This window comes from Schistocerca nitens, chromosome 2, assembly GCF_023898315.1.
Source record: "Schistocerca nitens isolate TAMUIC-IGC-003100 chromosome 2, iqSchNite1.1, whole genome shotgun sequence".
Lineage (NCBI taxonomy): Eukaryota > Metazoa > Arthropoda > Insecta > Orthoptera > Acrididae > Schistocerca > Schistocerca nitens.
In genome coordinates, this window is record NC_064615.1 from 453,453,908 (window position 1) to 453,468,523 (window position 14,616).

Below are 14,616 nucleotides of genomic sequence, written 5' to 3' on the forward strand. Positions count from 1 at the left end.
TAATGAGAAAATCCTTTCACTTACTGTGAAGTTGGCACCCTTTTTTTCAGAAATATATATTTTTTTCAGAGTTCTTGATAGATATGGCATAGTTCTAGAGTTCTTTGTACAAAATTTCAATAGTTCTGCAGAATTTAGCGAAGAAAACAATATTATTCGAAAAATTTTCGTATCGAAAACATTTTTTGTCAATTTTCGCAAAAATTAAACTTGTACAACAGTTCTGAGGACAGTTCTGAACAGAACCCCAAGAGCTCTATCGAAAATTCCAACAACATTTTTCTATGGCGATAATGGTTTGAGATAAATTGATTTAATATGGGACACACTTTCTCTACGGAAAATATAAATATATTCGTACAACAGTTCTGGTGACAGTTCTGGACACCACGTGAAGAGTTCTATCGAAAATCCTAGTAGAATTTTTTTGTGCAGGTAATAGTTTAAGAGGTAATTGCAACTTAATTAAGAATTCCATAAGAGCTACTACTGTGAAGCTGGCACCCTTTTTTTCAGAAATATATATTTTTTTCAGAGTTCTTGATAGATAAGTCATAGTTCTAGAGTTCTCTGTACAAAATTTCAATAGTTCTGCAGAATTTAGCGAAGAAAACAACAATACTCTAAAAATTTTGCTTATTGAAAACATTCTATGGCAATTTCCGGAAAATGTAAATAAGTACAAGAGTTCTGAGCATAGTTCTGAACAGAGTCCCAAGAGTTCTTTCGAAAATCCTAGTAACATTTTTTACTGCAGCTACTATTTTACGAGATAATTGCATTTTAATGAGAAAATCTTTCCACTTACTGTGAAGTTGGCACCCTTTTTTTCAGAAATATATATTTTTTTCAGAGGTTTTGATAGATATGGCATAGTTCTAGAGTTCTTTGTACAAAAATTCAATAGTTCTGCAGAATTTAACGAAGAAAACAACAATACTCGAAAAAAATTTCGTATCGAAAACATTTTTTGTCAATTTTCGCAAAAATTAAACTTGTACAACAGTTCTGAAGACAGTTCTGAACAGAACCCCAAGAGCTCTATCGAAAATTCCAACAACATTTTTCTATGGCGATAATGGTTTGAGATAAATTGATTTAATATGGGACACACTTTCTCTACGGAAAATATAAATATATTCGTACAACAGTTCTGATGACAGTTCTGGACACCACGTGAAGAGTTCTATCGAAAATCCTAGTAGAATTTTTTGTGCAGGTAATAGTTTAAGAGGTAATTGCAACTTAATTAAGAATTCCATAAGAGCTCCTACTGTGAACCTGGCACCCTTTTTTTCAGAAATATATATTTTTTTCAGAGTTCTTGATAGAAATGTCATAGTTCTAGAGTTATTTGTACAAAATTTGAATAGTCCTGCAGAATTTAGCGAAGATAACAACAATACTCGAAAAAATTTTCGTATCGAATACATTCTTTGTCAATTTTCGCAAAAAGTAAATTCGTACAACAGTTCTGAACAGAACACCAATAGCTCTATCGAAAATCCTAATAATATCTTTTTGTGGCGATGATGGTTTATCCGGTAACTGCTTTGATGTTAGACCCACTTTCTCCACAGAAAAAGTAAATTCGTTCAACAGTTTTGATGAACAGTTCTGGTTAACACCTCAAGACCTGTATCGATAGTCATAATAACATTTTTTGTGGTTATAATAGTTTGTATGGTAATTGATTAATTGTGGGGCACACTTACTCAAAAAAAAATTATGTCTGTTCGTATGTTCTGATGCCAGCTCTGGATAGCATTGTAAGAGTTCTATCGAAAATACTAGTAACATATTCTGTGCAGGTAATTGTTTACGTAGTAACTGCCTTTATTAAGGAATGCTTATGAGCATTTCCCGCGAAGTTTGAACCCCTTTTACGATAAATATACATTTTTTCATAGTTCTTGATATATATGTAATAGTTTTAGATTTCCCTGCTCAAAACACGAATAGTTCTGCAGAATTTCGGGAAGAAAACAATACTCGGCAACATTTTGGTATGGTAAAAAATTATTTGTCAGTTTGGAAAAAATAAATTTGTGTAACAGTTCTGTTGGCAGTTCTGGATAGCACCGGAAGAGTTGCATTGAAAATGATAAGAACATTTTTGTGGCGATAATAGTTTATACGGTAATTGTTTTAATCTGATACTCACTTTCTCTACTATAGCAAAATTCGTAGAATAGTTCTGATGACAGATTTGAATATCACCCACAGAGTTCTACCAAAAACTATAATAACATTATTTGTGACGATGACATATGAGATAATTAATGTGGGACTCACTTTTGTCATGTAAAAGTAATAAATTCGTACAAAAGGTCTGATGGCATTTCTTAATACGACCCTAAGAGTTCTACCGAAAACTGTAATAATATTTTTTGTGGGGATAACAGTTAATGAGATAATAGCATTTTCGAGAAACCCACTTGGTCTACATTATAATAAATTGGCACAACCCTTTTGCTGACAGCTCTGGATAGCACCGAAAGAGTTATTTTAAAAACCCTCATAACATTTTTATGGTGCCAGTAGATTATGAAATAGATTGTGTGTTCACTCTGCAGTGGGTGTGCGCCAATGTGAAACTTACTGGCAGATAAAAACTGTGTGCCGGACCGGATCTCTAACCCCAGGCTATGACGAAGAAATATCGTCACAATATCCTTTCGTCCAGGAGTGCTTCTTCTGCAATTTTCGTAGGACAACTTCTACGAAATTGGGAACGGAGGAGATGAAGTACTGCTGGAAGTACAGCTATGAGGACGATCGTAAATTCTCACTTTTATTTTGGAAAACCGAAAATCGAAAACCCGGATGTATATCCTACTAAATACAAAAAATCTAAATGTTCAGCACTATACAAATGCCAGTACACCTTCTTAAGACTGACTGTAGTAACTGTAGGTCGAAGCGTGGGATGTGCACGCTTAGATGATTCAAGGAGAGAAGGCTGGTCAGTGCAAAACAAACAGATGGCTGAGAGAGCGGATACATTCACACGCACCACTAACCAGATGGTGTCACACCTGTCGAGAAGCGCACCAGAGGTACAATGAGCTGTGGTGGAGTGCTGTTGGCGTGGTTACTATGCAACTTACTTGATGGGCATCAATACACCGTTATATTAATGTAAAATACTTGAGAAACAATGTCATTCACACACTCCGAGTTCCTTATCACTCAGTACTAGACTAAATTGCCGGCCTAGTGATAAGCAGCCTATGTACCTCACCGACTACACATCTTCGTGTTATAAGAAAAAAAGAGAAATATACCAAGGAACACAAAATATGAATCCGGATAAACCGGGAATCCGGATTACTGAGGACCAAATAAACGAGGTTCTTATTTACAAATTTCTAACTTCTTATTAACTTTAATACTGTATCCCCTCAACATAACACATCTATCAGTCATGTATTGAATTAGGATTTAAACATACTAATTAGTTCGCTTGTACAATATATTCAGTAAATATACTTACATTTCTATACATTGTAAAGACTTTTAACTCTCGCTGTAGTGTAACTCATCAAACTTCCACACTTCCTTTCTAACTAGAACAAATGATTGCAACAATATTAACGACAGCAATTTCAAATTTATTCGTTACACACAGCACATGTTTTTATGTATCCTAGCGTCTGGTGATGTTGCCACATAACTTTCATCCATGAGGGTCCTGGGCATATTTTTAGCTGTTAGTGGGTCCTGGATGTCATGAGAGCTCAAAACAATTACTGTTTTACGTAATAAAATTCATCTGGCTCTTCCTGATTCTAAAAATATACACTTCATGTACAGTACCTCGTAATTCTCGTGTTTAAATGTCATTTTGTTTAATTTGGCGTGCCGCGCCGTATTAGCCGAGCGGTCTAAGGCGCTGCAGTCATGTACTGAGCGGCTGGTCCTGACGGAGGTTCGAGTCCTCCCTCGGGCATGGGTGTGTGTGTTTGTCCTTAGGATAATTTAGGTTAAGTAGTGTGTAAGCTTAGGGACTGATGACCTTAGCAGTTAAGTCCCATAAGATTTCACACACATTTGAACATTTAATTTGGGCAGTTTCCGTAGAACCTCGTTTATGTAATACCTTTGAAGAACCTGTCGACTGTCGCATGTGCAGGAAAAATGTTTACATGGCATAAAACAAAATCAGAATGCGTTTCAACAGTAGCAATACGTTTTAATGGTGGAGTAAAAATGGTTCAAATGGCTCTGAGCACTATGGCACTTAACTTCTGAGGTCATCAGTCCCCTATAACTTAGAACTACTTAAACCTAACTAACCTAAGGACATCACACTCATCCATGCCCGAGGCAGGAATCGAACCTGCGACCGGAGCGGTCGCGCGGTTCCAGACTGTAGCGCCTAGAACCGCTCGGCCACTCCGGCCAGCCTGATGGAGTAAAGATTAAAAACAATGAGCAGAACAGGCATCAAAACTAGGAACAACACGAAAATTGTGCTGGTATGGGCGGACAGGCAACATGTTACGTAAACTGAAAAAGCTGCTAAAAGCATGAAAAAGGAGGCCAGAATAACAAAGAAAGAAGCAAAACTAAAGAAAATGAAAATGACATGAAAGGTATCAACAAGATTATGGAGCAGGAATGGTTTGCAATGACGTCATTGAGAAGAAAATGACATACAAATCTTTAGTTTCAATTTTCTGCAATCAACGTGTTTGCATACAGAGATACTGTTACCGGTATCTCATCCACTATTAAAGCTACATAAACAAAGCTATGGATGAATAATAATATAGTGCTTGCCTACACACTGAACCACATTATTCAAGAATGGATTAAATATTTTAAGCTGCAGTATGTCATATTATGTTCTTAAATTATTAGGAGAAAAATTTTTCTCTTAAAATACATTGTTTTTAAAATAATCAAAACACGAAACTGAAAAATATTACTGGTTTGCTGTTTCAACAAGGTAATAATTCAAAGAATAAAATTTGTTTTTTATCTTTTATTTGGAATAGCGTGTAAGTACATTGAACCTAAAATAACAATTACGTGTAATTCTGTAGGTAAGAAAAACATCAATATTCACTCCACAATGTATTCCACAGATTTACAATGTATTTCACCTAGATCTCACAATATACCAATTCTTTGATAAAAGTTTCATTCCTGAATCTATTGACAGCCTTTCATTCTAAATTTCAAAGTACCAGGAAAAACTACAGGCCGTGATATACAGGTCCCCTTAACAGCTCTTCTTCAGGATACACTAAAACCGAGAAGGAAATACATATGTAGGGAATTTAGTAATAAATAAGCATAGAATTTATGAGGTGTGAAACAACTATGAAAAATAAGTACAAAAAATATATAAGTGACATTTAGGGCATAAAATGCTCTTATTCTAGTAACTAAAACAGGAGGGCTGTGGTTCCAGAAACAAAGATACGAAGAACTAACATAAGAGCTGTATTTGTAATATTTAGATATCAACTTTTAGCAATTGCTTACCTTATAAAGCAAAGTTCCTATGTAGGAACTACTTGTTTCGTCTCGTCGGTCTTGTAGCTGCCATTTGAAAATTTTCCTGTCTTGACATATATGAACAGGTGTGGAGAAATTATCGTATCTTTTGAAACTCTCTGTACTTCTTTATACAGGTCATCGTACTGCTTCCAGTAGGTTCCATCGAAGACATATGCCGTGTAGTGTTTGATGGAGCTATTATAATGAATGGCACCAACGAGAGTGTACTCTTGATTGTCGACTACGATTTCTTTCGTGATCGTTTGCAACACACATTTCTTCCTTTGATTCGGTGGAAACTGATCTTCAGTTAGTGGACAAGTTGTTATACTAGTATCCATCATCAAGTAGCATCCGAATTTCTTTTCTTCGACTGCTTCTCCTTTACATTTCTTGCATTTTATAATAGTCTTTAGACCTCCGTTTGTTGCATCTACAGCCTCTTGCATGAAATTATAACCAAGTCTGAAAAGCACATACGTATCAACGGAAATATAATGTAGTTTCACATAGCGTGAATTTAGGCACGTCAGACACGATATCTTTTTGTTGCAAATCGGGTTATCTTTTAATATTGTCTCGTATAATTCCCCAACATTCGACTCTGCATTCAGAGACAATATTTTTCGAGAGATTACTCCTTTTTTTAGGAACGGTATCACATATAAAATGTCAAATCTCTGCTTAAAATGCTGGGAGTTTATAATTTTTTTGTCCAACACATCCAAAGCCAGATCCAAAAATGGATGGCTCACCATTTGAATGGTACTTTTGAAATCATCACTGAGTGATATTGCTTGCATGAATAAGGTTATCAAAGAATCGAAACCGCACGTTCCCTTCAAGTTGTAGGTAGCAGATTTGAATTTGCTTGAGGACCCATTTGGGAAAAGTGGCAAATTAATGTCTATGAATTTCTTAGTCGAATTCCAGTTTGGGCAATCATCTAAGTAGTTTTTCTTGCTCTTAGTTTGCATGCTCGATGTGACAATGATTTCGTTTTGAAGCTTTTTCAGCATTGCACTCTCCTCCATTTTATTGTTACAGGTCTCGCGATTTTCTTCCGTTTTCGAACCACAGGATGAAATTTCATTGACATCCCTGGTGAAGCATAATTCTCGATAGTCTTTTGTGGAATGACATATCTCTTTAGAGTCCAAATTCGGCAGTAAATTATTATCTGAAGAGCGCTGAAAACACACACTCTCACTATTGATTGAGAGACAGTTGTTCTCCGCATTCATAACAAGTGCGCTCGAAGTAGGAGAAAATCTGTGTTCAAAACTATTAAAAATTTTTTTTAACTCTGTCTTATTGGCATCATCGAGTTGGGTCTCACTTCTTAAGGTATTGTTCAGTGTGCTCTCAGAATTATCAAGGATATGATTGCTTTTGGGGTTTGTTATCTTCAGCTTCTTATTTTTTCCTCTCCAGTTTTCTTCTTCATGGTAAGGCAACGATGCTTCAGTTGGTTTGTGCTTCACAGCTTGCTTTGAATCTTGTTTTTCCATCATAAGTGGCGCTAACAGTTTTGTTTCCTCACGCAGCCACTTCAAATGTTGAAAAATGAATTTGTCTACTCGTAAAGGCAGCTTGTCAAAGCCCATTGTCTTTAATTTTGAAAATTGTCCTTCAGTCGCTGCTGACGAACGAATAGATAAAGGAATATGGAAAGAAGGATACATCACAGCTGTCCACAGTGGTATATAGTACATCAACTCTTTCAGCATCTCTGCAGCATTAGGAATGTTGTACGGATTCACATCAAATAGATTGTCATCCTTAGCCTGATTCGCGATGACTTCAGCTTCATTGTAGATACGTTTTGCCCTATCAATCCACGCGTTTGCAGTAGATTCCTTAGAGTTCAAAACTGATTCCAAAAGACAGTCATCATTGTTTTCAACATCATCAGTTTTCTTGTCATCATCTTTCTTTTCGTCAATATATGAATGACGTGGACCACCTCTGATAATGTTATCAAGGTGGCGCTGATGTTCCATTGATGCATATTCTTGACCGCACTCATCAATACCAAGATGTTCACTTAACGCAACAACCAAAAGTGAGCGCAAAGCACTTTCAATATCACGAAAATCTGTCATCATGTAAATATGGGCCAAAACTCGAAGATAAAGTTGTTTGACTTGTGATTTAACTCTCGAGAAGCATTTCCACCTCGAAATCATGACCATAAATGGTTTAAATCTATTCTCAAACAACACGAGGGTAGAATTACTCTTTCATGCAAAACAATATGACTATAACACCTATTCAAATAATCTGTTAAGTCCGAGCAATTGGCTATTGCTCTAGAAATGGCAACCAACAAAGCCTTACCAAAATCAGTTACCATGATTTTTGGTCTGGGAGCTCCAGATCTGACGATTTCCATAAAGAAAAATGACAAGAATGATGCGTCATGCCTAGAGGATATCATCTGATAAGTTGGGCAACTGATTGATGATCGATTGACGATATTTGGAACTTTACTAGTGACGTTTACTTCGCGGATGCACATGTACTGATACAGGTATATGTACTTTGACTTAATTTCCACACAGTCAGCCCTGTTTGACAGATCCCCAAATCGTGAAATAACTCGAAATGCAACGCCACCTGTAGCATCTACTGAATCGTATACACTGCTATTGATTTGATGACAATATTTGTGCAACTGACTTTGATCTTTCAGCCAATATATACAGAAGAATGGGTCCAATCCGATTGCGTGAATTTCGTCCCGATGGGTTGTATGTTTTGCAATTTGCAGGTTTTCAACAGGCTTACTGGTTGTTATACCAAAACGTTTGTCCCTTTCCTCTTCTTTAGCCTTTCTCAAGACATCAGCATTTGGTAAATTTGGAGGAATCATGTCTCCAAAAGACATTTTTCGCTTCATAATTTCGCCAAAGAGCTGCAGGCATCCTGTTATCAACCAATTTAGCAGCTACCTGTTGTCTTCTCGTGCCACGAAGTTGTCTTCTTTTAAGGTGAATACTATCGTCTGAAAAGTTTGAAAGTCTGCAGTTTATAATAATATCGTTGTCCCTTTTTGGCTTCTTCAGAGCAATCCCTTCGAAAGTGGCTCCGCATTCTGTGCATCTTCCTTTGATCTTCAAGAAATACTTTGAACTTGAACTTTCACATACTTTCGCGTATTTGAAAGAAAAGGCACATGGAATTTTGTGATGTTCATAAATTTTATGAGCCATCAAATCGGTCCATTTCCCTATTTCCAGTCTTGAAGGCTCTCCAAGTTTCCTCTTTGTTGGTTTTATGGTAGACCATTTTTCTGCTGACAGTAGTAAGTCGAATTGCTTTGTCATGTCCTTGTTGCACGAAGAACCAAAATCATTCCACGACTCATCTTTGCTGTCGTCGTCTTTTTCTTCAACGAAACATTCCAGCCTGAAAGTGTTTCTAACAAAAGCAAGCAGATCGTGACGATCTTCTTTAATTGTTGTGTAAATATGTTTTGAAGACATTTTCGAGCCGATGCCGGCCATGGCATCGGACAGTTTTTGGAAGACCGGATGAGACGGAGTGAATTGAATGCCTCTATCATCGATTACTTTAAATTCCTCCATGCTGAGAAGACGTTTCAATTCTGGTAGATTGTACATTTTTATGGGTGTTCTGGTTCATAAATATCACTTACACAACAGCACCGACTGCACAACGGGCAACGACTGCACAAGAGCTCTGACTGAACGAGCATAACGATTATTCGCATGAGAGTGAGCAGTATTGTTACGTTTAGTCATTAGGGGCAGATCAAGGAGCGAAATGCAGCGCTGGCGGGCGGCTTCACACGACACGGCGCGCGCCACCCAAAAAGTGCAGCTGTTGTTGTCATTAGCCTTGATGCTACCGTGAGAAGCTTTGATGCTACCTCTATTGCAACTACTACACTGACGTCATTTGCCGATTGTTTAAAAGACGCAGTTCACGTGTTCATTGTTTCCAGATGTAGTGCCACGACTTTTGCATTGTTGCTGTGCTTTGTTTATTATTTTTTGGTCTTGAGAGGTCTCAGGGACGTATCATAGTTTTCATTATCCTTCCATCGGGCGCAGCTGTTCAGATTGACACGTGTCGAAATTTTCTGTAAATTACTTTTCAACAATTTGCAGTATTGGCGCTGCTTCGTTAACAGCTTCCCTTCTCCGTATGCTTTTCATTGTTGTGTGTTGTGAAATACGAAAGGGCGCAGTGGATAAAAACGAGCAATTACTTGTCAACAATTGGCAGCACTGGCGCCTTCTCGTTATAGCTTCCTTTCTCGGTATACCTTTCATTGTTGTATGATTCAGTATCGACGCTAATGCTCTCTTGATGAGATATGAGCCGATTGCTCGTTTTTATCCACTGTGCCCTTTCGTATTTCATTTCAGCGATTAATTTATTTGTTTATCAACGTAGTAAGTAGTACAAAGCTAATCCAGAATGTAAACTGCACTTAAATTCTGTTTGAACTGTTTAACCGTCAGTGTCCGCTGTCTGAACGTCAAATATCAGATTAATACACTGTGCCTGGTTGCGTTATTTTATAGGAATTTTATTATTTTAAGTGGGAAGTACTAGATAATGTTGAAGAAACCCAAAGCATATTGTTCGAAGAGCGTAATATTATTCGAAATTTACCTGTACCAATAGGTGAAGCCAAAACAGCCTTTGTGATGCTGTAACTACCTCATAGATAACGATATTTGTCTATTGTAGTTTTGTATTCCAATCAGAATTTTCAGAGCATCAAAGCCTCATTTCAGCATGAGAGAGGGGTAAAATCAATAGGTGATATTGAATTGAAAGCCTTCATCAGTCTCTTGTTTTTAATTGTTGTTAACAAAAGTAACAGATAAAGCCTGGAAGATCTATGTGGAACTGATGGTGATGGCACTGAAAAATTTCACCTCGCAAATGAACATAAAACGTTTCAAATTTATTCTGGAGAGCCATAGATTTTACAGTCGCGCTATTCGTGATGAAAGGAGACAATTAGACAAGCTAACAGCTATTCGGGAAATATTTACTGTGTTTGTACGCAACTACCACAAATCTTACACCCTTGGAGAAAATGTTACAGTAGACAAGAAGCTGGAAGGATTCTGTGGAAGGTACAGTTTTCGCCAATATGTATCAATCAAAACAAACGAGTATGGATTCTTAAGTGTGGATTCTTAAGTATTTTACCTGTACAATTTGGAAATATACTCTGTGTTGCAGCCAGAAGGATTTACCAACTGAGCAATAAACATTTTGATGTTGTTCTGTGACTGAGTAAACCTATATATCAGTCAGGTCGAAATGTGAAAGCGGACAACTGGTTTACTAGTACTGGAATGATAATAGAGCTATGAAGGGAGAATTTTTCTTTTGTTGGCATGATGAAGAAAAACAAGCGTGGAGATTTCTCTAGAGTTTGCTATCAGTAAAAGAAGGGCTGCCCACATTTCCTTTTTTGGCTTCCACAAGACTGAACTCTAGTTTCCTCCGTACCTAAAAAGGGGAAGTGAGTGATCCAGGCATCACGTTTGTATGAATATAATTCGATAGATGCTGACATTGTAGATAAACGGAAGCCATCCACCGTAAATTTTACAATAGCGTTAAGTGTGGTAATTTCACAGCGGATCAGCTGAATGCTTTGTACAACGCTGCAAGAAATGTGCGCCGCTGGTCAATGGTTATATTTTTGTAATGATCAGTACAGTTGGAATGTATGCACAAGGGATTTATTGTGGCAACAGTAAGAATTGTATCAGAAGGAAAGGGTTCCTGAATCAGCTATGTTATACAATGTTGTTTTCTTCGCTAAATTCTGCAGAACTATTGAAATTTTGTACAGAGAACTCTAGAACTATGACTTATCTATCAAGAACTCTGAAAAAAATACATATTTCTGAAAAAAAAGGGTGCCAGCTTCACAGTAGGAGCTCTTATGGGGTTCTTAATTAAGTTGCAATTACCTCTTATACTATTACCTGCACAAAACATTCTACTACGATTTTCGATAGAACTCTTCACGTGGTGTCCAGAACTGTCCTCAGAACTGTTGTACAAGTTTAATTTTTGCGAAAATTGACAAAAAATGTTTTCGATACGAAATTTTTTTCGAGTATTGTTGTTTTCTTCGCTAAATTCTGCAGAACTATTGAAATTTTGTACAAATAACTCTCGAACAATGGCATACCTGTCAAGAACTGTGAAAAAAATATACATTTCTGAAAAAAAGGGTGCCAACTTCACAGTAAGTGAAAAGATTTTCTCCTTAAATTGCAATTACCTCGTAAACTATTAGCAGCACAAAAAAGTGTTACTTGGGTTTTCGATAGAACTCTTGGAGTTCTGTTCAGTACTGTGCTCAGAACTCTTGTACTTCTTTACAATTTGCGAAAATTGACGAAGAATATTTTCGATACGAAATTTTTTTCAAATATCGTTTTCCTAGCCAAATTCTGCAGAACTATTGAAATTTTGTACAAAGAACTCTAGAACTACGGCATATCTATCAAGAACTCTGAAGAAAGTATACATTTCTGAAATAAAGGGTGCCAACTTCACAGTAAGTGAAAAGATTTTCTCCTTAAATTGCAATTATCTCGTAAACTATTAGCAGCACAAAAAAGTGTTACTTGGGTTTTCGATAGAACTCTTGGAGTTCTGTTCAGAACTGTGCTCAGAACTCTTGTACTTATTTACAATTTGCGAAAATTGACGAAGAATATTTTCGATACGAAATTTTTTTCAAATATCGTTTTCCTCGCCAAATTCTGCAGAACTATTGAAATTTTGTACAAAGAACTCTAGAACTATGGCACATCTAACAAGAACTGTGAAAAAAATGTATATTTCTCGAAAAAGGGGTGCTAACTTCACACGACTCTGACTTCCTTCGCCTGCTGTACATCTTTCCACTGATCGAATGACACTCTGCGGATGCCTGGGATGACGCCCCGCTCTCCTCGCTGTTGCAGAGCGGGCAACGGACACGGGCCGCGCCATGGCGCCGCCGCTGACGGCCGCCGGCGAGGCGGCGCTGCAGGCGTTCCAGCGGCGCAAGCTGAGCTTCCCGCTGCAGTCGGCGCACGCGCACCACAGCCACGTGGCGCTGCTCGCCGACCGCTCCGGAACCGCCGCCGCCTCTGTCGCCGGTACGCTAACCACACACTAATTACCACTCAGTTTTACTTCTGTACTACAGTAGCCTTTCCGGAATAGAGCACTGCAGCGGTGTGAGCGGCATCTGTTCCCGACCAGTAGTTTTGCGGGCGGCTCGGCTTTCTTGGCCAGCGGTTCTCTCACACGTCTGACGCTGGCGAGAACTCGCCACCACTCTAAAGAGTCCTCCCACGGGACGAGGCAGCTAGCTTTCACGTGGACATCCAACCTCACGAGATTAGAATTAATTTAACACCTCAGCTGCTGACTGCCATTGATACATATCAACGGGGACAGGTGTAAATGTGTGCCCCGACCGGGACTCGAACCCGGGGTCTCCTGCTTACATGGCAGACTCTATCCATCTGAGCCACCGAGGGCACAGAGGATAGTGCGAATACAGGGACTATCTCGCGCACGACTCCCGCGGGACCCACATTCTCACCTTGTATGTCCACACACTACATTCGTAGTGGCCCATCCCAAAACACTCATTACTCGTGGAAGACATTCTTACCAAGCCCCGTAAGAGTTCAGGGAATATGTGTGCATCTCCAGAGAAGAAGAAGGTCATGGCCGATACTGCCAGAACTATATACTTATATGGATATGGTGTCTGTTCTTTCGGACATGTTCGAGTAATCAGTAAGCTGGGATGGGACACTACGAATGTAGTGTGTGGACATACAAGGTGAGAATGTGGGTCCCGCGGGAGTCGAGCGCGAGATAGTCCCTGCAGTCGCACTATCCTCTGTTCCCTCGGTGGCTCAAATGGCCATGTAAGTAGAAGATCCAGGGTTAGAGTCCCGGTCGGGGCACACATTTTCACCTGTCCCCGTTGATATATATCAACGTCCGTTAGCAGCTGAAGGTATTAAATTAATTCTAATTTCGTTCTAGTCGGCCGCAGGTCATCAGTGGTGTCTGTTCTTTCGAACATGTCCGAAAGAACTGACACCGTATCCATATAAGTATAAACCTCACGAGAGGCAGCGTGGCCGGCACACGTGGCGACCTAATTAACCGATTTTCACTTTCAGCGCTCTCCAGCGGCCGTCGTCGGCTTTATGTGGCTCGCAAACCACTCAGTTCCTTTACAAAACTGGATGCGCGTAAAATAGCTGTGTGTCGCGAAGATGATTCTGGAACCGCCGATGGCTCGGACCGCGAACTGCTGGTTGAGGAACATCATATAATGCTGTACAATGATCTGGGATAAAATAGCATTTCCATCCCATTTTCGGTTTCAGCCGCGTGGTCTGAGGCGCCTTGTCACGGTTCGCGCGGCTCCCCCCATCGGAGGTCAGAGTCTTCCCTCGGGCATGGATGTGTGTGTGTGTGTGTGTGTGTGTGTGTGTGTTTTGTCCTTAGCGTAAGTTAGTTGAACTTAGTTTAATTAGTGTGTAAGCCTAGGGACCTATGACCTCAGCAGTTTGGTCCCATAGTCCTTACCACAAATTTCCAAATTTTTTCGGTTTCAAGTTGAAAATACACTCCTGGAAATTGAAATAAGAACACCGTGAATTCATTGTCCCAGGAAGGGGAAACTTTATTGACACATTCCTGGGGTCAGATACATCACATGATCACACCGACAGAACCACAGGCACATAGACACAGGCAACAGAGCATGCACAATGTCGGCACTAGTACAGTGTATATCCACCTTTCACAGCAATGCAGGCTGCTATTCTCCCATGGAGACGATCGTAGAGATGCTGGATGTAGTCCTGTGGAACGGCTTGCCATGCCATTTCCACCTGGCGCCTCAGTTGGACCAGCGTTCGTGCTGGACGTGCAGACCGCGTGAGACGACGCTTCATCCAGTCCCAAACATGCTCAATGGGGGACAGATCCGGAGACCTTGCTGGCCAGGGTAGTTGACTTACACCTTCTAGAGCACGTTGGGTGGCACGGGATACATGCGGACGTGCATTGTCC

The 14,616-nt window shown here is 39.3% G+C and overlaps 1 protein-coding gene across 1 annotated transcript in view; it reads left to right on the forward strand.

The window, feature by feature from the left end:
* The window catches only part of LOC126235085 (uncharacterized), a 1,179,108-nt gene that overhangs the window by 1,086,299 nt on the left and 78,193 nt on the right, over nucleotides 1–14,616 (forward strand). Inside the window, exon 9 of the mRNA XM_049943819.1 lies at nucleotides 12,492–12,668. Within this exon, the coding sequence (XP_049799776.1) occupies nucleotides 12,492–12,668 (177 nt within the window). The remainder of the gene's footprint in view (nucleotides 1–12,491; nucleotides 12,669–14,616) is intronic.